General features: G+C 36.2%; 1 protein-coding gene across 6 annotated transcripts in view; it reads right to left on the bottom strand.

Annotated features, from left to right (window-relative positions):
• The window catches only part of KDM6A (lysine demethylase 6A), a 288,042-nt gene that overhangs the window by 221,960 nt on the left and 40,310 nt on the right, over positions 1 to 25,772 (bottom strand). For all 6 annotated transcript variants that reach the window (XM_070944238.1, XM_070944240.1, XM_070944242.1 and 3 more), the window contains exons 3-4: positions 18,883 to 18,991; positions 3,407 to 3,456 (exon numbers count right to left, since the gene is read on the bottom strand). In XM_070944238.1, coding sequence (XP_070800339.1) covers positions 3,407 to 3,456; positions 18,883 to 18,991 — 159 coding nt within the window. The remainder of the gene's footprint in view (positions 1 to 3,406; positions 3,457 to 18,882; positions 18,992 to 25,772) is intronic.

The raw sequence follows: 25,772 nt of genomic DNA, 5'->3' as shown, positions 1-25,772 counted from the left end.
GGTGCCTTTATTAGGGACAATAGTATCAAATGGTGTTAAAAATTGTTGATTTTTATTTATAAAGAAAATGCAAATTTAATATAAAATAATCCACAAGAATGTAAAAGCAGAATCAAAATATGATGGATGAAAGCTCTCTAGGTAAACCCAAGGGCAACAGTATATCTTCTGTTAAACATTTTAGAAATGAAAGCAAAAAGAGCAAACACAATGAACAACAGAATACAAATATAATATGTAAAAAGCACAGAACAAGTAATTGGAGATAAATTGACAAGTGTGGGGGAACTTGTTGGATCGTAATATTGGGACCTATTGGAAAAGAGAATGAGTATGATGCATTTCTCTCTGGATATCAATAATACAGAATGGAAGAGAATACTGGAAGTGGTGTCACTCTCCATATCAAGAGTGTACAGACCTAATTTTATTAAAACAATCAAGAAAATAAGGTTACATGTTTATATAATAGCAAAAAAAATCAAATTCTTAATATCATAAATATATTTATCTGCAAAAGTGAATCACACAATTTTCCTATTGATAGCTAGGGATCTGCAGTGGGTCATTACTTATTAACTTGTTCATAAAGTATCAAAATTCCAGTCACAAGAAAAAAGGCCCAAATTTTTAGATAAAAAGAAAAGCAGTTTTCACATATTACATAAGCAACCCCCAAATAACAAAAATAGATATTAAAATAGCAAAAAGAGCTAGGAAAAAGGAGGGAGGGTATGAAATCCGAGAAACATATATAGAAAATATCTATAGACCCCATATACCCCTGACATAAACGGTTTCACAATTTTTCCTTTTGGGATGCCGCTGTGGGGCATTGCATGCCAAAACAACTACCATGTTTCCCCAAAAATAAGACCTAGTCTTATTTTCTTTTCACCTCCGAAATAAGGCTTATTTTGCGGGGGGTGTCTTATTTTGTTCAATACTGGAGGCGGTGAGCACTGGGGCTGATAGGAGTGGGAGCGCTGCTACTGGACCCATCCTCTCCATCCCACGGTCACAATGGACCAAGCCTCTTGGCACGTCCTGGCCTCCACCTACCCTGCCTGCTGCTGCTGGGAGCTGCTGGCACCTGGGCCAGGCTGCTTTTCAGCGAGACCAATATGCTGCGGCAGAAGCGGCTCTCCACACTGTCCATGCTACTGTTACGCAATCTGGTGCTGCCCTGCCTGATCTCGGCTCTGGCCACCATCCTGCTGCTGCTCTTGCAGTGCCTGGCGTGCTGTTGGGATTGGAAATTCGATTGCGCTCCATGAGGGAGCTTCCAGCACTGGCAGATTGTTGTCTGTGAAAGCTGAGATGGAGCATCGGGGGGGGGGGGGGAGAGAGAAGGGAAGGAGAATGCGCGGACCTTCCTCGGCAAAAAGCTTCACAATAAACATGGCGCAAAACAGCAGCACACACATGTCAGTGCAAGTATGGGGCTTTTTGGCCGGAGTGATTGAATTTCAAACCTAAAGAGCGGGCCAGGCAAAAGATGAGGCAGTGACAGAATAGTCGCAGGTGAGGTAGACGCTAAAGGCGGCCAGGGCTTTTTGTTGGTGCGAGTATGCCAAAGGCTTTCTGTCAGTTCGAGTGTGCCGAAGTGCGGGGCTTTTTGGCCGACTTGCACTCTCTCCTGGAACGGGGATGGCGCTAGTGAAGGAGAGAAGCCAGCGAAGGTGTTGGTTGCACAGTTAACTGACCAGCAGTCCCTTGCTGTGTGGCTCTTCCAACTCAGGATGAAAGGAGGTGGAGCGGACACTTGGAGCTTCTTTTTTGATGCCAGTCACACACATGCACCGGCTAGCCTTATTCTCCTAAAGTCATAGACTTGGGCCGCCTCATCCCACGAGAGCAAAGAGCCCCTGTAATGGCAGCAGCAGTATGGGCAGCCGCTCCGTGGCCAGTACGGCACCCACCCCAGCCGAGAAGTGTCCCAGCAGCAGGGCGTGCAGAGTCTGGGGCACGCTGAGACCTTGGCCAGGAGGCATTGCGAGAGCACCAGCAGGGTTAGGGTTAGGGGCTGGTGATGGTAGCAGCTTCTGAAATCGATCCAGGGAGTAATGGACGGCTTCTTTCCTTTCAGCCCCTTCTGCATTCGCCAAAAGAGCCAAGTGGCAATTGCTTGGGGAGAAAAGAAGGTAAGGGGGGTAAATAAATCTTCCTCCCCCCATAGGTGCCCCCCAATGTGAGCAACATCAGATGGCCATGCCCACTACCCTACCCCCTGCTGATGATACTCTTAACTAGGGCTTATTTTGTGGGGAGGGCTTATATTGCAAGCAGCATGAAAAATCAGGCAAGGGCTTATTTTCAGGGAAACATGGTACATAGAGGGAGTCTTTTCTTTCATGCCATCACTCTGCTGAACACCTAATACTCACAGTACTGTCAAGTATATTTACCATGTTATATGGCTGTAGTAGTATTATTATACTTCCCATCTTCTTTACTACCCCCTCTTATTAGTATCATTATTATGATTATTATTGTTGCTTTGCATGTACACTGAGAACTTTTTCCCCAGACAAATTCTGTGTGTGTCAAATCACACTTGGCTTTCCAATAAAATTGAATTGACAAACACTATCAATATCATACCAAGCTAAACTAAGATATTCATCTCCACAATTTGTCAATACTGATGATTTGGGAGACTTGGAATTGTTAGACGAATTCATGGAAAACTAAACTAGCAATGAGCATGTAACTGCTTTTGGGTTCAAATACAGCATCATTATTGATAATTACTAGAGAACACTGCAGGAAAAGACTAATACAGGCAGTCCTCAACTTATACTACAATTGAGTCCAAAATTTATGTTGCTAAGTGAGAAATTTATGAACTGTTTTGCCCAAGCTTTTATGACTTTTCTTGCCACATTTGTTAAGTGAATCATTGTAGTTGTTAAATTAGTAACATGCTTGTTAAGTGACTCTGGTTTCCCCATTGACTTTGCTTGTCAGAAGGTTGCAAAAGTGGATCACTTGACTCCAGGAACTGCAACCATCATAAATATGAGTCAGTTGTCAAGCATCCGAATGTAAATCATGGGACCATGGGGATGCTGCAATGGTCGTAAGTGTGAAAAATTGTCATATGTCACTATTTTCAGTGCTGTTGTAACTTTGAACAGTCACTAAATTAACTGTTGTAAATTGAGGACTACCTGTACACTCAAGTATCTGCTTGGCGACTTTGAGAAACAGGATGCTGAACTAAACTGGAATCTAGTAGTGATGTTGCTATCTTCTTAACATGGAAATTTTAGCCATGATAAATACCAGTGTAAACAATAATTAACAATAACCACTCTGGAAGTAATAGTTTAAATATGAAATATTCCTTTATAAAAAAAAAAAAAAACCATAGTAATTGCTGACAATTTAAATCTATACAGACCTTCCAGTAGTCAGATTGTAAACTGTAGTACCTCTGGTATGCAGATAATGCTGAAATAGAAAAAAATATTTATGAGAATACAAACTATAGGAAGTAATAGCATCATGCCTCATCTTAACTGGTCAATGTATTTAATAAAAATATTCTGGCTATATAAATAAAGTTACTGCATAGGAAAAACAGAAATAAAATCATATACCCATTTATATAGAATTTCAGCATAATTGTTATGGATATAATTTATGTGCACTTATTTTTACATTCATATTCACATGCATTTACAAATTTTATTTTAACAATCTGTGCATTCTAGAGTATACATTGTGCATAATAGTCAAAAGTCACATAGGTTCATAGTATAGTTTAACTTTTTTTTTTAACTTTTAGTATAGTTTATTGAATAGCCCGAAGGCCTTTTCAAACAAAACAGAAAAGAAAAAGGGAAAAAGATAAAACAGTTACAAAAATAGCAATCTAAAAATATATGATAGATGACATTAAAATTTTACCATATCAAATTTCAATAGCTAAGTTGCCAAGACTAGAAGACTAGATAACCCAAATAGGATAGCTCCTCTCTAACTGAGCTCATCTTTCTTACAATCGATAAAATTTTCCTTGATATAACTGGCTCGTATTGCCCATAGGTTCATAGAAATTATGAAATTTTCAACTCATACACTAAAGAATTCATGTAAGAACATTTTTTGTGATGAAAAAAGCCACACTTTTATGTTAAAAGACATACCAAATGGGTAATATCGGAGACCCATATGCATTTATTTACCTTAAAATACTATTAAATATTTTAATAACAATTTTAAAAATTGCAGTGCTTTTTAAAAATGCCTGAATGGACAAAGACAGAAGCAGCAGAGGAATACAATCATCTTGCAGCAAACTGGGTGGCAAAAAAATGAATAAACAGAATAGTAGGAAAGATAGGCTGGGAAGGAGCAGGATGTTGTAGGAAACTAGTATCTGGGAACTAGGTAGAGGAAAGAGAGAATATGAAAGTAAAGTTAAAGAACTGGAGGAAAAGAAAGTGGGGAAGGTAGGATGGGAAATAGTAGACGGGAATATTGAGGGAACATAGCCCAGGAAAAATAAAAAATGGAAATCAGAAGCAGAGGAAATACTGTGAGACAGCTCCAAAAGTAAAGAAGACAAGAAATTTAGGACTAAAGAGATTTTTAAAAGTTATGGGGAAATAAGGGAACATGAACAGCCCTACCCAATCCTTTTGTAGGCTCTTTTTATTTTTCTGTAATAGAAGTTTTAAAAAGATTAAAAAGTAAAAGACCCATATTATTTTTTAAAAAAGATTCTAAACAAGTGCAAGTTCAAGCTTCAATTTATACAAAATAAGAGAGATAAGGTACCAATGAAGAAACTACTACTCTTCAGATTGCTACCCATCTCAAATTTGCTAAAGACCACTTCGATGATCAGCAGACTTCTGAAACAAAATTCTGGATAGATTGATTGAAAAATTATCTTTCTGGCATTGATGAGAAGCATTATCTTTAGAGAGAATAAAATTGTTGTGACCTAGGCTTACTGAGCCATTACAATACACAATTAGTCCCCCAAAAACCTATTTTATTGTAACAGCTGAGAATTACTTTCATTCCCAGCTGAGTCCCAATTAGTTGCCAAAAAAAAGTCCTTTGGAAGAATTTCTTCGAGATAATCACCAACCTATATCTTCTTTAACACCCTGCCAAAGGCCTTACTTGGCAAAGCCCCACGAAGTTCAGAAACAAACAAGAGATGCTGACTGGAAACAATTAGCAATATTGCTTTCCTGCAAAAGGCCCAAGTGCCTTTGTTTCTCTTTTAAGCCTTATGGGAGGAGACAATCATCTCCTGGCCTTATTCCAGAGTTGTCCCTTTTGCTTTAGCTGCTCTTGCCTTCTGGCAGCTCTGCACGTGCATGCCCTAGGAACAGGCTCCTCCTGTTCCTCTGCCTCTCTGCTGTCCAACTCTGGGGGCTCCAGAGTCCGCGCATCACTCCCAGATGGCCCTGGCCCCATCTCTGTCTCCGACGCAGAACTCTCGTCTGGACCTTCCCCAGAATCCAGGGCTGGCCCATTTTCCTCCCCTGCCTCCTCATTGTCCGACTCCGCTGCCAGCTCCGCAGGCTGCTGGTGGACCACAACAGAAATGATGTATTTCAACCAAAAAAAATTCCCAATCATGAAATGTGGTGATGGATATATCATGTTTTGGGGCTGCCTTTCAGCATCAGGAGAAATGGTTTGCAATAGTTTAATTGTATTAACAACTGAATTGAATTAAGCTAAAACTTAAATGAATCTGGATGATATAACATAAAAACATTCAGGCAATATTACAGTAAAATGACTGAAACAAAAGAGTTGTGCATTTTAGAACAACTGAGTTAAAGTTCTAGCCTTACCCAAAGTGAAATGTTACAATGTGAACTGAAGTGAGAAGTTCATGAAAGAAAGTCTAAAAGAGTCGATGAATTTAAGCCAATGTCTCCAAGCTAATGTGCAGGATTAAACAAAAGGTACAGGAAACATTTGTTTTCTTACTGTTAATAGAGGTGTCGCCAGTTGTTAAATCTAAAACTTCACATGCTTTGTACAATGCTAGTTGGCTTCACATATTCATACATGACAAAATATCTATTTTGTGTGTGTGTGTGTGTGTGTGTAAGAGTACAAATGTTTTTGTACATTTATATTTAATACATTTTTGTTTATTTACTATTTACAATTTTAAAAGGATATATTGTTTCTGCTCTAACATTTTATCAAGCTCAGTTTCATTAGATAAAATTAAACATATTGTCTATTATATGACTGGAATCTCGCATGAGGTCAGGGGTGTCAAACTCGATTTCATTGAGGGCTGCAACAGGGTTGTGTTTGACCTCAGGGTGTGGGTGTGGCCAGCTCGACATCACTTGTATTGAGGCCGCCTCTAGTGACCCAAGAACTCTGCCAGAGAAAATGGGCTTCTGAGCTCTGTTTTCGGCTGCGACAGCCTCCTGCAACCCTCTGTCAGCAAAAATGGAGCTTCATTTTCAGAGGCAGAGACATCATGGGCCAGACCTTCGCTGTTTCCAGGGTGGCTCCGTGGGCCAGATCTAAGCACCCCATGCGGCGGATTCGGCCCCCAGGCCTTCAGTTTGACACCCCTGGCCTAGCTATTATGTGGACTGGGACTGCTGGGAATCATACTTTAGTAACAGCAGGATGACAGAGATGTTTTGTCACTTGCTTTATGCAGCACAGTTAATACATGGTCAGTTTTGCTAGAATCATTTTAATATTTTCAGTCAGCAGTGATATTTTGATATAAAATGAAAATAATATGTTTTCAGTCTGGGAATTCCTATATAGATAGTCCTCAACTTACAACCAATTAACAATGGTTTGAAATTATGATAGCCTCTGAAAAAGCCATTTACAACTTAAATTCGTATTTACCACTGCTGCAAACTATCATGCCGCCTTCTACAGTCATGTGACCATGATTAAGGCACTTGGCCACCAGCTTTTATTTACAAACAGTAGCAGCATCCTATAGTCATGTGATTGTGATTTATAATTTTGCCACATTCCAGCAAAAAACACCAAGGAAGCTAAATTTGCTTAATAGAAGGAAGCTCGATTTGCTTAACTATCACAGTGATTTGACTTACATTTGCTGTCAAAATGGTCATAAAATTGGGTCTGGTTATGTCATGGCTTGACTTACGACTGCAATGACTTATGGAAATTCCAATCCCTGTTGTTATAATATATCAAGGATTACTGTAAAAAGCCTGAAGCACTTAGCCTGGCTAATATTATTGGCAAGGACACTTCTAAAGATTAGAATTTATTTTAGAATAAATAGAATTTATTATCTATTATTAAATAGAATTTAGAATTAGAATATATTTTATGTTCAAAATCCTTTACTATATTGTTACTCTGTAACAGTGATGGCTAATCTTTTCAGCACTGAGTGCCGAAAGCATGTGTGTGTGCGTGCGAAAGCACATGCGTATGTGCACACCCATAATGCAATGCGTGCACACCCCCACGCATGTGCATGCAACCCATGTGCATCCCGTCACTGCACATGTGCACGTAATCCCCTGCGTGCGTCCCACAAATGTGTGTGCAACCCCCATGCGTGACCCGCCCTCCATTCATTCACGTGTGCCGACTACATGCACCCCGGCCCCCCGTGCATGTGCGGCAGAGACACAAAAACCAGCTGGCTGGTGGGAGGCACATGCGCATGCATGGCAAGGCAGAGCTGAGCTGGGGCGATGATTCGCGTGCCCCAGAGAGGACTCTGTATGCCACCTGTGGCACGTGTGCCATAGGTTCGCCATCACAGCTCTATAAGAATATTTAGATGTAAATCTTTTACAAGATTGTAAGAATTTATATTCTCTCTGGTTAATATAACAGTCCTTGAATAAATTATAATAAAGATATTTAATCCTAATTTATTTTTCACAGCCTATGCTTTACTTGAAAATCTGAAAAAAATGCAATTTTATTTATTTGTTGTCATATTTTTCCCCACATACTCCCCCAGGTTAGGTCTGTTTTTATTTTAAAGCAGTTGCATTAAATAAAAGCATGTAAGTCTGAATTCCTAAATACAGTATAAACAACATTTAAGTGAAACTGATATACTGAAAACCCTAGAATCAAGACTTACAATATACAGATAGTCCTTGCCTTATACAACAATGATCATTAATTTAGACTGGAACTTCTGTCACTAAGCAATAGTTAAGCGAATCATCACGATTGATCATTGTTAAATACATGCTGATTCCGAAGGTACAATCTGCACTCACATAACTGGGGAAGCTGTGATGATCCTAAGGGCTAGTCATAAGTCATTTTTTTCAGGGTTGTTGTAACTTCAAATAAATGATCAGAAGTCAAGAATTACTTATTTTTTGACCAAACCTCAGTTTACCCTCCTGAAAACAATTATCTAGTATTTCGGATTATTGCAATGCACTCTACAGGGGGCTACCCTTGGAGACCATCTAGAAGTGGCAACCAGTCCAGAATGCAATGACACATGCAGTTTTAATTAAGGAGAGTATTTGTAGTTCAGGGTTGAAATGAGGTGTCTTTGGTGCTCTCTGCAGTTTTGGTGCCCTGTAGTTCACCTGAGTAACATCAATGCTACACAAACTGCGATTGCAGATGCTTTCTGAGTGCAAATCACGGTATGGTGTTCATCTTTAAAGCCCTACATGGCACATGGCCATGTTACTTGTGGGACCACCTCTCCCTGAGGGTATTTGTATGTTCTACTAGGTTAGATAAGAGCATGCATGCTCCTGGTACCCTCCCTTAAATGTTGCCATTTGATGGTAGCTTGGAGGATCCTACCCGTTTGTTTTCTGGAGAGCTGAGAACATCTGCTCTTCCCCCAAGCAATGAGCTATGATGGGGGTCGAGGATATTTGGTGTGGCACTTGGGAGCAAGAGTATCTTTGTTTTTTAACTATGTTTTATGGATCATTGTGAACACCTAGAGTCTTTGTATGAGATAGTTATAGGATTTATATGATTGCCTAATTAACCAAATAAAATAAATAATTTTGAAATTGTAATTATTGTGTAACACAAACTTTTCACATGTCAAAGATACTATGACTGTCCCCTAGTATTTTTCAGATACCACAGCACAGTTATTGAAACCAATCCCAAAGTAAGCAAGATTTCCATCATTTGCCAGGATTTCTCTGGATGATATGAGCCTGTCTGTTGAGTCGGACTTTGAACTGGTGAAGCAGAGTCTGAGAGGTTCTGAGCTTATTAACTGAGGGGCTAGCAGGCTCTCAGTTATCTCTAAATGAGATTCAGAAAATGCAAGACTCATTGGATTATGAGTCAGGAGCAGTCAAGTAATCAGCCACCTGTTGCAGAAACACAGCAATAGAATGAGTCACTTGAACTACAGTCCAAGCAAGAGACAATTCTTAGCTCTCACATATGCATAAAGATCAAGCTAATAGAAAAGACGTGCTCAGGGAAGCTTCTCAAAAGGAAAAGGAATGGTCCAAGAAAAGAGGCAGGCTCAAATCAGAACTATAAAAAATGCACCTTCAGACTTTTGTGGACAAACGACTTTCCAACGTCAGACACAGCTTCTTTAAGATATGCTGCTTCTTATTCCTGGACTGACCTTTGGGCTAATAAAGTATTAATACTTTAATGTTAAGTTTAAGATCAGCTTTAGTTGTTGGATCCTGGATTTATCTGAATGGAAGCTCAGCTTCTGCAATAAACTTGTTTGTTTTTCTAGGGCTCTCACATTTCCACATTGCGGTGAGATTTACAGAACTCTGATCTAAGTTTGATTTCTTGCATTTGTAATTGCTGGCACAGGATAGGGGGTTTATATTACTTTCAAAACCAAGAGAGGCTGAATTATGAAGTTCCATATTGCAAACAATAAGGAAAGAAAAATAAACTTAATAAAATGATTATCCAAGAAAAATAAAGTTTTCTCAAAAATTAAAATATAGTAAGAAAAAAATGAAGCCAATTAAAAAATGGCTCTCCCTCCTCTGTAAATATATGTGTGAGCATTTTTGTGTGGTGTGTGTGTGTTCACATAAACATACATGCACATATACATGCATACATACATATCATTTTCCCCCCAGATTTTCCTGACATGCAATCAAATGTTACTGGGAATTAAAAAAAAAACATAATCCTGGAGAAGAGAATAAAGCAAAAGTCTTAATTATTTTAAACAGTTCCACTGATTTCCATGTATATTGTAAAAAAAAAAGGCTAGGTATTCTAGTAGGAATCTATTTTCCCAGATGACATTTTATTGAAATCTTAAACTTATTGTTGGACATCATAAACAAATCAGATTCAAGGATGCCACCCAACTCCAAACTTGGGTACATAATTGATATATAATAGAGCAGAAGAAGGAAAAACAGTATTTGCCTTTTTTCCCTAAAATCTTTCTATATAAATAGAAGAGGAAATAGCAAGAAAGTTTACTCAATTAGACCAATCCTGGTGCTTAAACAACCTCAATACTGAAACTAAAAAGCATGTAATCTAAAAAGCAAATAGAATGCCCCTCTCCATTGCTAAGAGAGTTGCCCAATAATGTAAAAACACCGTATGTTGAGATAGTTGCTTTGCTTCCAGTCTAACAAGGATCAAATCATTCAAGCTCAACTTCAAAAGAAATTATTATTAGTAACGGATATACCATACATTTGAATGTATTGCCAGTGTGTAAAATTAAAGAAAATTGATTAAAATTATCTTTGCATTAGCATAAAATATTAGCACAATAACAAAGATATGTTTCAATACTAAATTCACTACTGTATTTAGCTACATTGTTCGAATTCAGTAAATACATGTAATCTTTGACTTATGATCACAGTTGAACCCAAAATTTCTGTTGCTAAGCGAGAGATTTCAAGCCCCATTTAATGATCTTTGCTGCCACAGTTGTTAAATGAAAGTGAATCACTGCAGTTGTAAGCTAGTAGCAGTTAAGCTTATCAGAAGGTCACAAAAGATGATCACATCACCCCAGGACACTGCAACCATCATAAATATGAGTCAGTTGCCAACTGTCTGAATTTTGATCAAATGACCACCGAACTGTTGCAATGGTCGTAAGTAGTGAAAAATTGTCATAATTCACTTTTTTAAGTGCCATTATAACTTTGAACGATCGCTAAATGAACTACGGTAAATCAAGAACTACCTGTATATAAAAATGCACACTCCATTTATTTGTCTAGAGTAGAGTACCTAGATTTTCTCAATAATGGAGCAACATGATTTTCTTCTTTCCCTGTATACAGAAATGTTACCTAAGTATTCATATTACTACACCAAGTATCAATATTATAGATTATACAGTATACTTGGAATGGTTAATTAAATAAATACCATTTGTAAACAAGACTGCTTATGCACATATACAATTGTATTTCAAGATGACATTTTTCATAATGAATGTACTTGAAATAAAAACAAACTGGTAGGTTATAAGAATTTAGTGTTGATCTTCTTAATCTGGCCCTTAATTACTTTCTTCAAAGACTTAATTTAAAAGAAATATATAGTCTCCAGATAGACTTCTCTAATCTGATTATTTTCTGAAATTATCATTTTTAGTTAACAGTGAGAACCAAAAAGCAATACAAGATGTAATGGATATTTTATGGCCCTCCTATCAATATAATTCCAAAAGTAGAAAGCAGAATTATTGACAGCATTATTCAAATGACAATCCAGTATTTTCTAATTAGTAGCAGATTGAGAGATTTCAGAGGTAGTTTTTAGATTAGGAAATCTAATTTACATAAAATAACATAAGCATAGATAAGATATAGGTTTAACTATATATGAAACTATTAAAATGTATATCAAAAAGCATGAATAGTCTCATCTAACTTGTTCTCTACATTCATATGTTGGCAATAGTTGCTAGTTATGAAAGAACCAGAGATGGGTTTGAGGCTTGAGGGAAAACAGGTCCAAGTCTTTCAAAGAGGAAAGATCGTGGAGATATTATTTGAAGCCAATTACTAAAATATTAAGAGATAGAGGTATTAAGTATAATTGGAGACCACCACAGCGAATGAAATTTTTCTATAAAAATAGAATGCATATATTTACAATAGAAACGGATGTGGTTCAATATCTCCATGAGCTTGGCTTTTTGGAAAAAGAGGAAGAACAAAGTGAATTAAGATCACAATTACTCAAAATGGGTGGAATTGAAGTATATACATCAACACCAGAGGAAGAAGGAGGGGCGGTCGGAGGTTTAGGTCCAAAACCAAAGAGGAAAAGAAAACCAATGAAAGATATTTCTCCATCCTTGGCGGAGGTACAGAAGAAAAGTCGAGATGTTACTGGTGAAGGAGTGGAAAGGATGATTACATTGGATTCTGAACATAAAAGGGAAGATGAGCCCGAGTGCGGGGATGAAGAACTTGTAATTGTTCAATTGAAACCAGAATTATGCCAATGAAGAGACGACCCGGCTGATGGACGGGGTCCCCTCTCCCCCACTCTTGGAAACGAGGCGTGTTTTAATGAAGACGGCGGGAGATGAAGATTTTATGTGGTTGTGTGTTATGTTAGTTTTTGTTTTATGTTGTTTGCATGTTTTACATTATTATTATTTTTTTATTATTTTTTTATGTTATGTGTTGTTTATATATATTTGTCTGGGTTTTGAGTCACGGAAAAGAAAAAGAGGGAATAGTTAAAATTAAAAATATTAATGGGGGTAATTAAGGTAATGACTTGGAATGTCAAAGGTACTGGGAATCAGATTAAGAGAAGATGTTTAAAATTTAAGATTAAAAGAGATTCTCCTGACATACTTTTTTTGCAAGAAACTCATCAGAAATCTGAGGATATAAACAGGATGTATTTAAAAGGGATGCAGGTTTATGAAAAAGCTTTTGGGTCCTCAAAATCTAGAGGTGTTGCAACATTAATATCAAATAAAGTCCAATTTGAGAAAAACAAAGTAATAGCGGATATCGATGGACGATATTTGATAATAACAGGATGTATTAACGAGGAAAATATAACATTAGTTAATTTATATGTATCAAATGTGAATCAAAAAGATTTTTTGAATAAGATTACCGATTTGTTGCAAATTGAAAGGGTAGGGAAGGTAATTATTGCTGGTGATTTTAATTTAATTAGAAACCAGATGGATAGTACCAACCCTACCCGCTATGGTGGAATAAGAAAAATGGGGATACTTGATAATTGGATGTTGCAAAATGGTGTAGTAGATGTTTGGAGGGAGATTAAAGGTAATGAAAGAATGTATACTTTTTACTCAAAGGTATTTAATTCATATTCAAGAATTGACTATATTTTTGTATCCAAGAATTTGATGGATAACGTGGATAATATGGATGTTGGAATATTTAGAGACTCTGACCACGCAGAATTGTTACTAGAATTAGATATGTTTCTGGAAAAAAAAGAAAATTGTTGGAGATATGATGAAAAATTGTATAAAAACGAGGAAGATAAGAATTGTATTCTTAAGAAATGGGAAGAAAATTGGGATTTGAATGATAATGGGGAAGTTAATTATGGAATAGTTTGGGACACAATGAAAGCAATTTTTAGAGGAGAAAGCATTAAATTATCAAGTAGAAAGTATAAGAATTATAAAGTAAAAATAGAGAAAAAGAAGAAATTGATAAAAGAGCTGGAAAATAGATTTTTAGTGACTAAGGATAGGAAATTATGGGAGGAACTTATAAAATTGAAAAATAAACAAATAGCGGAAGATACAGAAATAGTTAAAAAAAAATTAAGCTATTTAAAAAGAGAATTTTTTGAATATGGTAATAAAAATTCAAAATTATTAGCAAGAATGGCGAAAGATAAAAAAGAAAAAAGAGAAATAGGTGTCCTAATAGATGAAAAAGGTAAGAGATGTTATAAAAAATTAGAGAAATATGAAATTGTCAAAAAGTTTTTTCAAGAATTATACCTCAAAAAAGAAATTGATAATTGTAAATTAAAATTTTTTTTAGAAAAATATGGTTAGAAGAAAATTGATAATAAATATAAAGAAAAAATGGAAAAGGATATTACCTCTGAGGAAATTAAAGATGTGATTCAGAAGCTAAAACTTGGAAAATCTCCAGGTGAGGATGGGCTACCAGCAGAATTTTATAAAGAGTTTAAAGAAACTTTGATCCCAAAACTACAGAAATTGTATAATAAGATATTACATGGAGGCAATATTCCCATGTCCTGGAATAGAACAATTATATCCTTAATCCCGAAACCAGGTAAAGATTTAGAAAAAATTGAATCCTATCGGCCCATTTCCTTGATTAATCAAGATGCTAAGATATTTACTGCAATTGTAGGAAATAGATTGAATAATTTTGTAGATAAATATATAAACCACAATCAAGTAGGTTTTGTTAAAGGGCGTTATATGTGTGATTTAGTTAGAAGAGTATTAAATGTTATTGATATTGCTGAAAATAATGGTGACAAGATAGGTATTCTTGCCTTGGATATTTTTAAAGCCTTTGATTCTATACAATGGGATACTATAAAAGAAATGATTTCTGCATTAGGATTTGGTAATAAATTTATTCATATTATTTCTAAATTGTATCAGAGGGGTACGGCAAGAGTGAAGGTAAATGGTATATTTACACAAGACATAAAATTGGAAGCAGGGACGAGACAGGGTTGTCCCCTGTCTCCAACCCTATTCTTATTAGCAATGGAAATTTTAACAACTTTGATTGGAGAGGATTCAAAGTTAATTTATATGCAGATGACACTCTTGTCATTTTAAATAATATTACAAATGATATAAAAAGAGTTCAAATACATTTGGAAGAATTTGAAGATATGACTGGTTTGAAAGTAAATTGGGCAAAATCAGAATTATTAATGGAAATTGATAGGGAAAACAAATTAGAAAAATTACAAAATCAATTTGGAATTAGGATAAAGGATAATTTAAGATATTTAGATATTATACTTTCACTTAAAATTAAAAATTTAAAGAAACTAAACTATGACATAGTAATAAAAAAAATTGAAGAGAAAATTGGGAAATATAAAAACTAAAGTTATCTTGGTTTGGTAGAGTAGCTATATGTAAAATGATGTTACTTCCTAAATTTAACTTTTTATTCGAGATGCTTCCGATTTTTTTAACTGAGAAGGATATTGAAGTATATCAAAAAAAATTAGATAAATTTTGTAATGGAGATAAAAAATCAAGACTGATTAAGCAAATATGGTATCAGAACCAAAAACAAGGTGGTTTAGGAATTCCAAATTTATTAAACTATTATAGAGCATTTAATGTAAGAACAGTAGTAAAAATTTTAAAAGGAGACGTTAAACTATGGGGTAGTTTGGAAATAAAGGAAATAAAGAAGTTTGGTTACAAATGGTTTTTGGAACATTTTAAAGGTAAGGTTAAAATTTGTAATTATTGGTTAAATAGTCTGACTAAAAATTGGGATAGAGTAGCAAAAAAATTAATACCAGACGTATTGTATTTAGGTAAACTGAAAGAGAATTGCCCAATGAAATTAAATAGTAACAGAGAGAGGATTATAATAGAAGAGAAAGTGGAAACAATTAGTGAATGGTTGAAATTTACAGAAAATGAAATGAGGAAAGAGGAAATTTATGGAAAATTAAACATTAATTGGTTCGAAAGAATTCAAATGAATAAATGGAATAGGAAATGTAAAGAAAGGAATGATGAGAGTAGAAAGGAAACGGAATTTGAAAATTTGACATCTCGAATAATAAAAGATGAAATTGGGCCAAAGGGTTTAGTTAGTAAAATTTATAAAATTATTAACTTTGATAATAATTCACAAATGGTAATGAAAAAGAATTGGGTAAAAGAACTGGGTATCGAAATTTCTAATCAAAATTGGAATATGAACTGGGTTAGCAGAATAATGAGGACATTATCAATAAGGATTAAAGACCATAATTATAAAGTTATTTGGAAGTGGTATAATAAGACTTTTTCAAATGGATAATAAAGTGGATAAAATGTGTTGGAGATGTAAAGTGGAACTTGGGACATATGTTCATATGTGGTGTAAATGTAATGGGGTTGAACTTTTTTGGCCTAGGATAGAAAATGAAATATTTGAAATGATTAAGAAGAGGGTCAAATTGAAATCGGAAACCATATTATTATTAATATTGAATGAAACAACATTAACAATTGGAGAAAGAGAATTGGTGAGGATTTTAGTTATAATGGGGAGAATTATAATTGCTAGATATTAGAAATTAAATGTTGACTTAAAATTAGAAGAATGGTATAATGAAACATGGAAATTTGCATTAAATGATAAATTGACTTGTGATATTAAAATTAGAAGTGGTATATATAAAGAGAATGTTTTTTGGAACACTTGGCAACCATTTGTGGACTTTGCACTTGGGAGATTGGATGAATCAGCACCAGTACCTTATTAAAGAGATTTCTGGAAGAATTGAAGACTTTAATTTCCTAAAACTTCCATTTGTATAGCACGTTGGGAATTTTTTTTTTTTTCTTTACTATTGATTTTTGTATTTTTTTTCTTTTTTCTGTTATTCTTTAACAATAAAAATACAATAAAAAAAAAAGAGATGGGCTTGAGGAAAAATTTCTAAATGAGTGCAATCTTGAAAGAAAAATTATTTTCCTTAAGTGATATGAATGGAATATACAAAGAGTGATTAGTCATTCAAAGATTCGAGCATGTGATTTTTGTGAGTATATGCTTTAAAAAGGAATATACCTAAAAACATGACTGATCTGATTGTTCGTTGGTCTTAGGGTGATGAAACAGTGATGATGAGAGATTCTGAATTTGAGACATAGCATTTTGGGTAATATCAGAAATCAATCTTTGGGGTGGAAATAAACAAAGGAAAAGAGGCAATGTGAAAGGAGAAATGATTGCTGGAATGAAGGAGTGCTGGTAACAATCTGTCCTTGACTGGTTCAATGTATTTATATGTAAGGAATGCCCATGGTAACATTAGAAATATGCTTATTGGGCATATAAAAATACATATAATTCTGCATATAGACAATAGGTTGTTGTTTAAAAACTCATATAATTTGCATCAAGTACAGGTAGTCCTTGAGTTACGAATGTAATGAAGCCTGCCCATTCCATTCATAACCCAAGGATTTGAGGGTGTGAATCTCATACCTTGAACGGGATCACTCCTGCCTTTGCCCACACATTTGCTAATAAAAAATGAGGCTCATTACGTGCGCATGAGGTATTTCAGGATGGGGAAGGCCATAAGGGGCCTACCGATGGAACAGGCCACCTGCCTAAGACCACCTAAGGCCTCCCTGACCCACTGAAATACCTCATATTGCCCACAACCTGCCACACCGGGTCACTTACCTTGTGAAGATCTAGCAAGCAGTCTCCTCTCCAGCCTCATGCACTCTCTGCAGTTCCGTTTGGGCCTCTACATGCCTTGCCTAACATGGCCAAAATGGAGCTTCTGAGGGGTGAATCTGGCCCTCCAAGGCTCCATTCAGCCCTCTGTAGGCCTCCCCCAGCCTGTTACAGGCCAAAATGGGGCCGAAACTCCATTTCGGCCTACAACGGTCTGGTGGAGGGTCGAATGGAGCCTTGGAAGACTGGATCCGGCCCCGGGAGGCTCAGATCTGGACCCTAGAGGTTCCATTTTGGCCTGCAACAGGCTGGGGGAGGGCCGCAGAGGGCCAAATGGAGCCTGGGAGAATCGGATCCAGCCCCAGGAGGCTCGGATCTGGGCCCCGGAGGCTCCATTTCAGCCTGCAACAGGCCGGGGGAGGCTTCTGGACAGTTGAACGGGGCTTCTGAGGGGTAGATCCACCTCTCAGAAGCTCCATTTTGGCCAGCAAGATGCTGGGCGAGGCCTCTGGAGGCCCAAATGGGGCAGATCCACCCCTCAGAAGCTCCATTTTGGCCGGCAAGGTGCAGGACAAATGTTGCAGAACCTCTGCGGTTGTTCGTAAGGGCGAACAACTGCTGTGGTGCTGCAAGATTCGTAGCTTCAGGCCTTGTTTGGAAACGCTATGGGGCACTGATCGCGTAACTTCGAACATTCGCTAAGGGAACACTCGTAACCCAGGGATTACCTGTATTAGACTGTATGATAGAGTGAGGAATATGTATTTGAAAAAAAAAGCTACTAAGTATTGCAAGTTATACATAAATGACAAAAATTAGAGGAAATAGATAAATTTGCTTAGTTGAATTTTTAAATCATAAAATGAATGGAAAAAATGTAAAATGTGCAAATGCTGCTAGAAATGTAGTTGATGCTACATAGTCTATGGCAAGGAATGGATGTTTAAACAAACAAAAATGGATTATGTTTCTGCCCACTTGATTAACAGGGACTTAGATATGTCAAGAGAAATACAGAAAGGAACAGATTAAAGATCGAGAATATCAATGACTAGATATGAACAAATGGAGACTGAAAACAACGAATGACCAGTACAAAAGAAATAAGGTTATTTGACTATACAAATATAAGGAATAACTAATCACTAAAAATAAATGAAGAGGAAATGAGTTCAGAGGAAATGAAAGACTGAGAAAGTTGTGGTTAGAAGGAGTTGAGGGGATTATCAGAAAAGTTTGAAGAACAAAAGTTAGTATGTAAATGGACATAATGGAAGCAAGAATGGTTTGCATGGATAGAAAGATGTAGAGAGGAACAATGAATGGAATTGGTTTAAAATGAATTTGGTTGGGTTTTATTTTACCTCCTGCCTTTAATTTCTTTTCCTTGTTATTGCTTTTCTATGCATTTTGTATAATGTTGCCTCTCTAAAAAAGGGAAAAAATGTAAGTATTGTATTATATATGTAGTACTGATCTAGGATTCTGAGGGGAAAAATACTAAAATAAATTATAATAGACTTACCTTTTGGATAATCTTCCAATAAAAGGTTGAAGTGACCTAACTGGCAAAAGAAATCTGATTCAACTTTTCCTTCTGCTTTTAATATTAACGATTCATAGCAGCCAACAGCCTGGAAAAAAAAGGATATATTCTTTATAAATATACTCTATTGATAACATATTGACTTTTGTTGCAAAGCTAAGAAGCAATCCCATATTTTGTCATCTTACATAATATTAGTTTTTCTTTTAGGGAAATGCATATGTCCTTATTTTACTGCTATGATGATACAATTGTTTAATTTTCATTTTAAAATTAAATATTATTCTGCCCTGCTACATGTATAATTTTCACTCTGAATAATATAACCTAATCATATCATATATTTCAATAATTATTAAATATTAAGATGATAGTTTAGTTTAATACATTAAGGTATTAGTCACTTGTCTATAAGAACAATTCTGCTGTAACAGAAATTATAAATGAAAGAGTAAATCTTATTTTAGCATTAAATACCACATAGTTCTGGCATAATATATTTTATGAGACTAGAAAAATTGATTTTTAAATATACTAGCGTCAGATCCATGAACCTGAAATGCACTTTTAGTCTTTAACCTACTCTTTGTCTTTCCTTGAATCAAACTCCTTCCACAGAAAGTTTTCAATGCACGTACATTAGAATTAAGTATGCTTTTTGGTCAAATTTATTCTGAGCACTGAACAGCAATAATAGTAATAATAATAGTAGTAGTAGTAGTAGTAGTAGTAGTAGTAGTAGTAATAATAATAATAATAATAATAATAATAATAATAATAATAGTATCTTGTTGCATGCATCTTATATTTGATTAAAAGCATAAAGGTGATTTTTCCATAAATATATGGAAAATGGGGGGAAATGCTGTAGATATCAATCCTTTGTATTAAAAAAGTGGGACCTAGGCTTGAAAATAAGTTGGCAATATCAAGAGTTACATCCTGTGAAAAGCAAAGAAGCAAAAGCCTGAAGAAGCATTACTGCACAGATTAAAATGTGAACTCCTTGTACTGCTCTATCATCTATTTGCTTTATGAACACTAAACTGAATATTGTATGACAAATTTTCAATATGAAAAACATGCTGCCTATCTTGAAAGTGAAATCAAGTATTACATTTGACAAAAATACTTCAATGCTGAAAAAAGTATTTCTAATACAATCATCAGATTAAAGATAAAAAATTCACCAGTCTACATCTGTAATTACACTAAACTATAGTCAAACCTATGTCTTAGTTTTCTGAATCATCTCACCATAGCTGAAGGTTAGGAATTTGAATGTCCAGATTTAATTTCTATAATTACCAATTACCTTACCCTTGAAAATAAACTGAAGTATATTGCTTTGGTAAGAAGAAGCAGAAATGTAATTGTCTGGTTTTTACATTGAGCATTGATAAGGGAGAGATTCTTCTAAAAAGTTTGTGCACATGTGCGCCTCAACAGGCAGTAGTAGTACATAACCAATTTTGTTCTGAAACCACACAAATGTAAATTTGATCAGTAGATTGATGAAATACTATCAAAAAATCCCAGGTTATAGCTAGCTAGACAAGAAAGCTCAAAAAATATTTTGGAAGGTAATGGCAACCGCTTCTGTATGAATGCTAAAAAGCTACACTGATGTGCACAGGTATTGAAGACATCTTTATATATAATAACTAAAACTCCATCCAGCTGTTAAAAGAGGGATCTGTTCCCATCAGATTTTGTTTTGTTTTTGTTTTTTTGCTATTGTAAATAGCAAATTTAAGTTTCTTAAATCTGGTGAGAACAACCATATGGCCTAGAGCCGTCATGGCAAACCTATGGCACGTGTGCCAGAGGTGGCATGTAGAGCCCTCTGCTGGAACACGCACCGTCGCCCCAGGTCAGATCTTCGTGGCGTTTCTTTCATGAGCTTCTGTTTCCCTGCAAATGACGAAACAGAAGCTCACGAAAGAAGAACCAACCAGTGTTGGGATGCCCCACCTCCCACCAGCCAGCTGATCTTTAGGTCTCTGCTGCACATGTGTGCATGTCCGTGCATGTGCATGCATGTCCACGCACACGGTTGCGCACACGCATTCATGTACGTGCACATTCACACATGTCCACACACACGCACCTTCACACATGCCCATGCACGTTCATGCATGTCCATGCACATTCATGAATGTCCGTGCACATGCACGTTCACACAGACACACCTTTTAATTTGGGCATGCGCGCACGCGCAGTTTGGGCACTCAGTGTCTAAAAGATTCACCATCACTGGCCTAGAGGACATATTTAGCCTACAAAGTAATTCTTGAGTAGTCTTTGAAACCTGTTTTTCATCTTGCATCTGAAATACTGCAAAATAGATGTACTGATGAAGTGTAACATGGGAATTATTTATTTTAATTTTAAAATGTATCTATCAATCTATTTATTAAATTTAGAAGACCTCCCAACTCCCACCCAAGATCCTGGGTGACATACAGCATTAAAAATAGTCAGAATAATAAAAACAAGCAAAAATCAGTGTATGTCCAGTAAAAAACATTCATGTTTACAAACTGAACCCTAAAAGGGGATTCAATGCCTATCCAAACCCCCAGGGAAATTTCAAGGATTTTCAGGGTGGGAACCTTACAACTTCGAGGAAGGAGGCAAATTTCTATTGTAGGAAAATGGTCCCAACAAAGGGCATTGTTCAATAAATAGGACCCCAAAGGCATCCATTCCATCTAATTGTACAGGACAGGCGGAAACTAGTGTAGACAGTCACTCAGATAAATAGTTCTATGCCATGAGCAGCTTTATAAATGGCAACTAGCATTCTGATGTGCACCCAGAAGCCAAATGGTAAGCAAATTATTTGGGTTCATTGAGACATATGTCTGTGCTGTTGCAGCCTGAACCAGTTTTAACTTCTGGTATTCAAGAGCAACCTCACTCAGAGCACCCTGTAACACTATAATGTGAGATGATTGCACATTAAAAGTGTCCTAGATGGCTCAATGCACGGCTTTCTTGGCCACAACTGCTATTTGCTCTTCAAGTAGCCCTTCATCCAGGATTGAAATTTCAGGGCTGCTGAATACCCACGGCTATCTGGCCTTGCCAGGGTTGACCCTGAGTATGCTTCTTCTCCTCCAGACCTGCCCAGCCTAAACACTGATAGAAGATATACAATTGCACATAGTGATGATACCAGATCTCAAACTGACGAATGACTTTCCCAATGGTTTTATATAGATGTTAAACATAAAGGTTGAGCGTATCAAGCCCTGAGGCATCCCAGGAAGGGGGCTCTGGGTTTGACTTCTTACTCTTGACAACATCAACTGGAACCACCCCCAAAAAGAGGACCACCACTGCAATACTATGGCGCCTCAAGGAACCACTATCTCCCTAAACCAAATTGGCACTACCATATGAACTCAATATTACCGCTAAAGTGGAGAAAATGATTGAGAATGTTGTGGGGTTTATTACAGAATGCTCTAAAAATGTAAATTATGTGAACTCCTTCAGTCAGGATTCATGCCTGAGTATGGAATCAGAATAACACTGGCCACAATTGTTGGTTGCTGATAATCTGCTAACCAAGTCAGGTGCTCTATAAAATGAAATAGGGCCAACAGAACCTCTCACCACTTTTGCAAGAAAATGCCATCAGGAACCAGGAAGTAGTTAAGTCACAATAGGAGCCAAGTTCTCACATCACTCCAAACAATATCAAGGGCCTGGCAGAGTCCACACAGGGCCACTGGAGGGAGAAGCCTCTCCGAAATGTAGGCCACCCAGTAAATTTATTTTTTGTTAAGTTTCATAGTTGTCAAACTGCTCCGGCAAATTTTGACCAGAAAAAAAGAACTCAAATTTTAGTCTTTGCCACCTCTGTCTTAAATAATGTTAAGTAAAAAAATCATACCAATATTAACATTGAAACAAGCGTTCAATTAATGTTTAAACAAGTTCAATTAAAAGCCAAAGCCTAGTAGACATACTAGAGCAAACCTACTGGGCAAACTATATCAGTTAATTTTCATCATATGCAAATCAACATTATATTTGTTAAGATTGGTATATGAATACTACAATACATAGAAAACCTCCTCTAGATGGTAAGAGATATTGATTAATTTTAGAAATTAAGTTTAAAGTTAGTATACATATATATGTATACTCAGCCGTCCTGAGTCCTTCGGGAGAATGGCAGCATATAAATCGCAAAAATAAATAAAAATAAATAATCAACCTTGTTATTATGTAATAAAAAATAAAAATTTAAAATTAACTTTAACATAATTTTAACAATTAATTCATGCTAATGGCCAGAATATGTCATTTTAAAAGCAACTTGGGAGTATTTCTAGAAGGAAGATATTTAAAGCCCCTTGCTTAATACAGCAAATCTCTTCTGACCAACTAAAACAAGCCAGAAGCAGTAAGAAAATTTTATAGGTGTCTGACCAAAAAATCTCAGCTATCAAATTTCTCTAACTAAAACTGAATTCAATCATCATTTGATCAATAAGATACAAATTATAAGAAGCTCATTTGGAGCAATACATGGTGGTCTAAATTTACAAGTGAATATTTTTTTTTCTTTGCTATTAAGTAAAGAAAAAAGCTATAGCATTATTTATTCAGGAAGAAAGCTCCCATCAATATTATTTACTTTTTGATCTCATAGTTTGAGAACACATTTGCAAATTATGAATTGTAACAAATGTACATTTTCCATTAGATGAATGGAAATTTCAAAGGGGAAAAACTTCAATGAACAATATCATAAAAACTATCAGCAGCAAAAGGCCAGGACATAGGTTTAGGTCCAATTAAACTGACTTATTACTACTGATGCCTATGCATAGAAATCTACTCAACAAATGGTTAACACTACTTTGGCACTAGATAAAGGTAAATGGAATTCAGGAGGGGTTGGACTTAATCCATTTGTGGCTACAGAGAAACTTTTTGGCTGATTAATCTTGACTCCACCCCCAGGTTCTGCCACTCCTTCTCCTACAAAAACCTCCTGAAAGTATGTTTAAATTATTATCATTGTTTGCCTCATTTTATTCTTATTCTGTGACTCACTCACAGCTCTGCTAAAAAGTACAAGCCAAGTGACCTAAACTGTAAATAAATTATGGTACTGGAAAAAGTACATTTAAATAATGGACATCTGCGATCTCACATGCTATCTTCTTAGCTCTCCTACCTTCATGATTCCCAAATTTGTACATTTTAGCTAATCATAATTAATATAAAGATAAATATATTGAATAAAAACATTTCAATTCATGTCCTCTTAGTCTTATTTGTCATTTCGTAACTATAATTGATCTTTCTAATAATGATATGGATAATGTCTGAATTGATGCTATATTTTACTCTCTGCTATTACACTATTATGGATAAATGGACCTTACTATGTACAAAAAAAACACATACAGGTATGTCACCGCAATAACTTATTTGTTTGGTTTCCTTTCTTCTATATCTTTCAACCAAGCAGCTTTAAATTAGGCAGGGAAACACAAGAACTGAAAAGAGGACTTCTCAGAGAGAACTATATACAGTAACTAAATATTCTCCTTCACAGGCAATTTCACTGTACAGGCTAATGTCTGAATTGTTCTCACTATTTAGATCTTCAAAGTAAACTTCAGCCATTAATGCCTTGGGCTGAGAAAAAACAACCCCAATGAATTACATACTCACTGAAATTACCCAACTTTATATCAGAACATATTTTAAAAAGACAGAAAATGGATTCATTTCTCTCTAATGCAAATACTATATAGGAACCTTTCTATTCCATTCTTTGAACCAGCTAAGTACATTTATTTTTGCAATTATACAAAAATATTGAATCATCTACATAATTTTAATTTATACCTAATATGTAATAATTGCTAAATGAGAACCGTAAATTGATAGTACATTATGTACAGTTGCAAGGATGCAAGGGAGGTACAGCAAGGCTCAAGGAGGGTTCAAGGGAGGCTACTGGGGAAGATGCACAAGGGTGGTGCCGTGAGAGTGAGTGAGGGTGTGCAAGGAGGCATGGTAAGGGTTGAATCAATTTGAAAATCCCAATTTAAAATTCAGAAACTTTCTCATTCAACACAGAGTATTTCATATTCAAGATAGTGTCTTTCATTCATTTGGAAACAAGTAATTTTGAATATGTTCTTTACATATCCCTAAACGATTGGGAGGAAAAAGGAGCAAATGTTCTTGAATAAAAGGCATTTAAAAAACAAAGCATGTAAACCAGATTGAATTCAAAACATTTGGGGTATTCCTATTCCTCACAAGGATGAAGTGCAGCACATTACTCATTATGTGGCTATTTGCAGGGAGACATGTAGTTCTCTTGCCTAACAGTTGTTTCAGAATATTCAAGTGATAAACAAAGTAGTCATAAACCGCATAATTGCCATGCACAAGAAATATAACATTAAATGTAAAGTTAGTACTTACTTGCTTTTAATAGTTTCCCCGAAAATAAGAACTATCCCAAAAATAATCCCTAGCATATTTCATGTGTGCACTTAATTTAAGACCTACCTCCAAAATAAGCCCTACTTAAGAGCCTGCGCAGCCAGCCATTCCGTCTGGTTGCTCACGGTGCTGCAGCCATAAGGTGAGGTGGTGGTTAAGTTGCCCCACGTGCCCTGCACTGACTTACCTCAGGGCCCTCGCACCCAGGCCATCCATGCCCCAACAACTGCCTCACAGTAGCAGCAGCAGCACCCATGTGTGGCAGGAGCCCATGTGGTCGCTGGCCCACTTTTTCTGCTTGCTCGTGGCCACAATGGAGCAGGAGGCTGAGTGGTGTGTTGGTGCCATGGCTGCAAGACGAGGCAGGTGTCAGGGTGTGG

This window comes from Pituophis catenifer, unplaced genomic scaffold (assembly GCF_029215685.1).
Source record: "Pituophis catenifer annectens isolate HBS135680 unplaced genomic scaffold, rPitCat1.0.hap2 SCAF_4, whole genome shotgun sequence".
Taxonomy (NCBI): domain Eukaryota; kingdom Metazoa; phylum Chordata; class Lepidosauria; order Squamata; family Colubridae; genus Pituophis; species Pituophis catenifer.
This window is presented reverse-complemented; position numbering and strand designations above follow the sequence as displayed.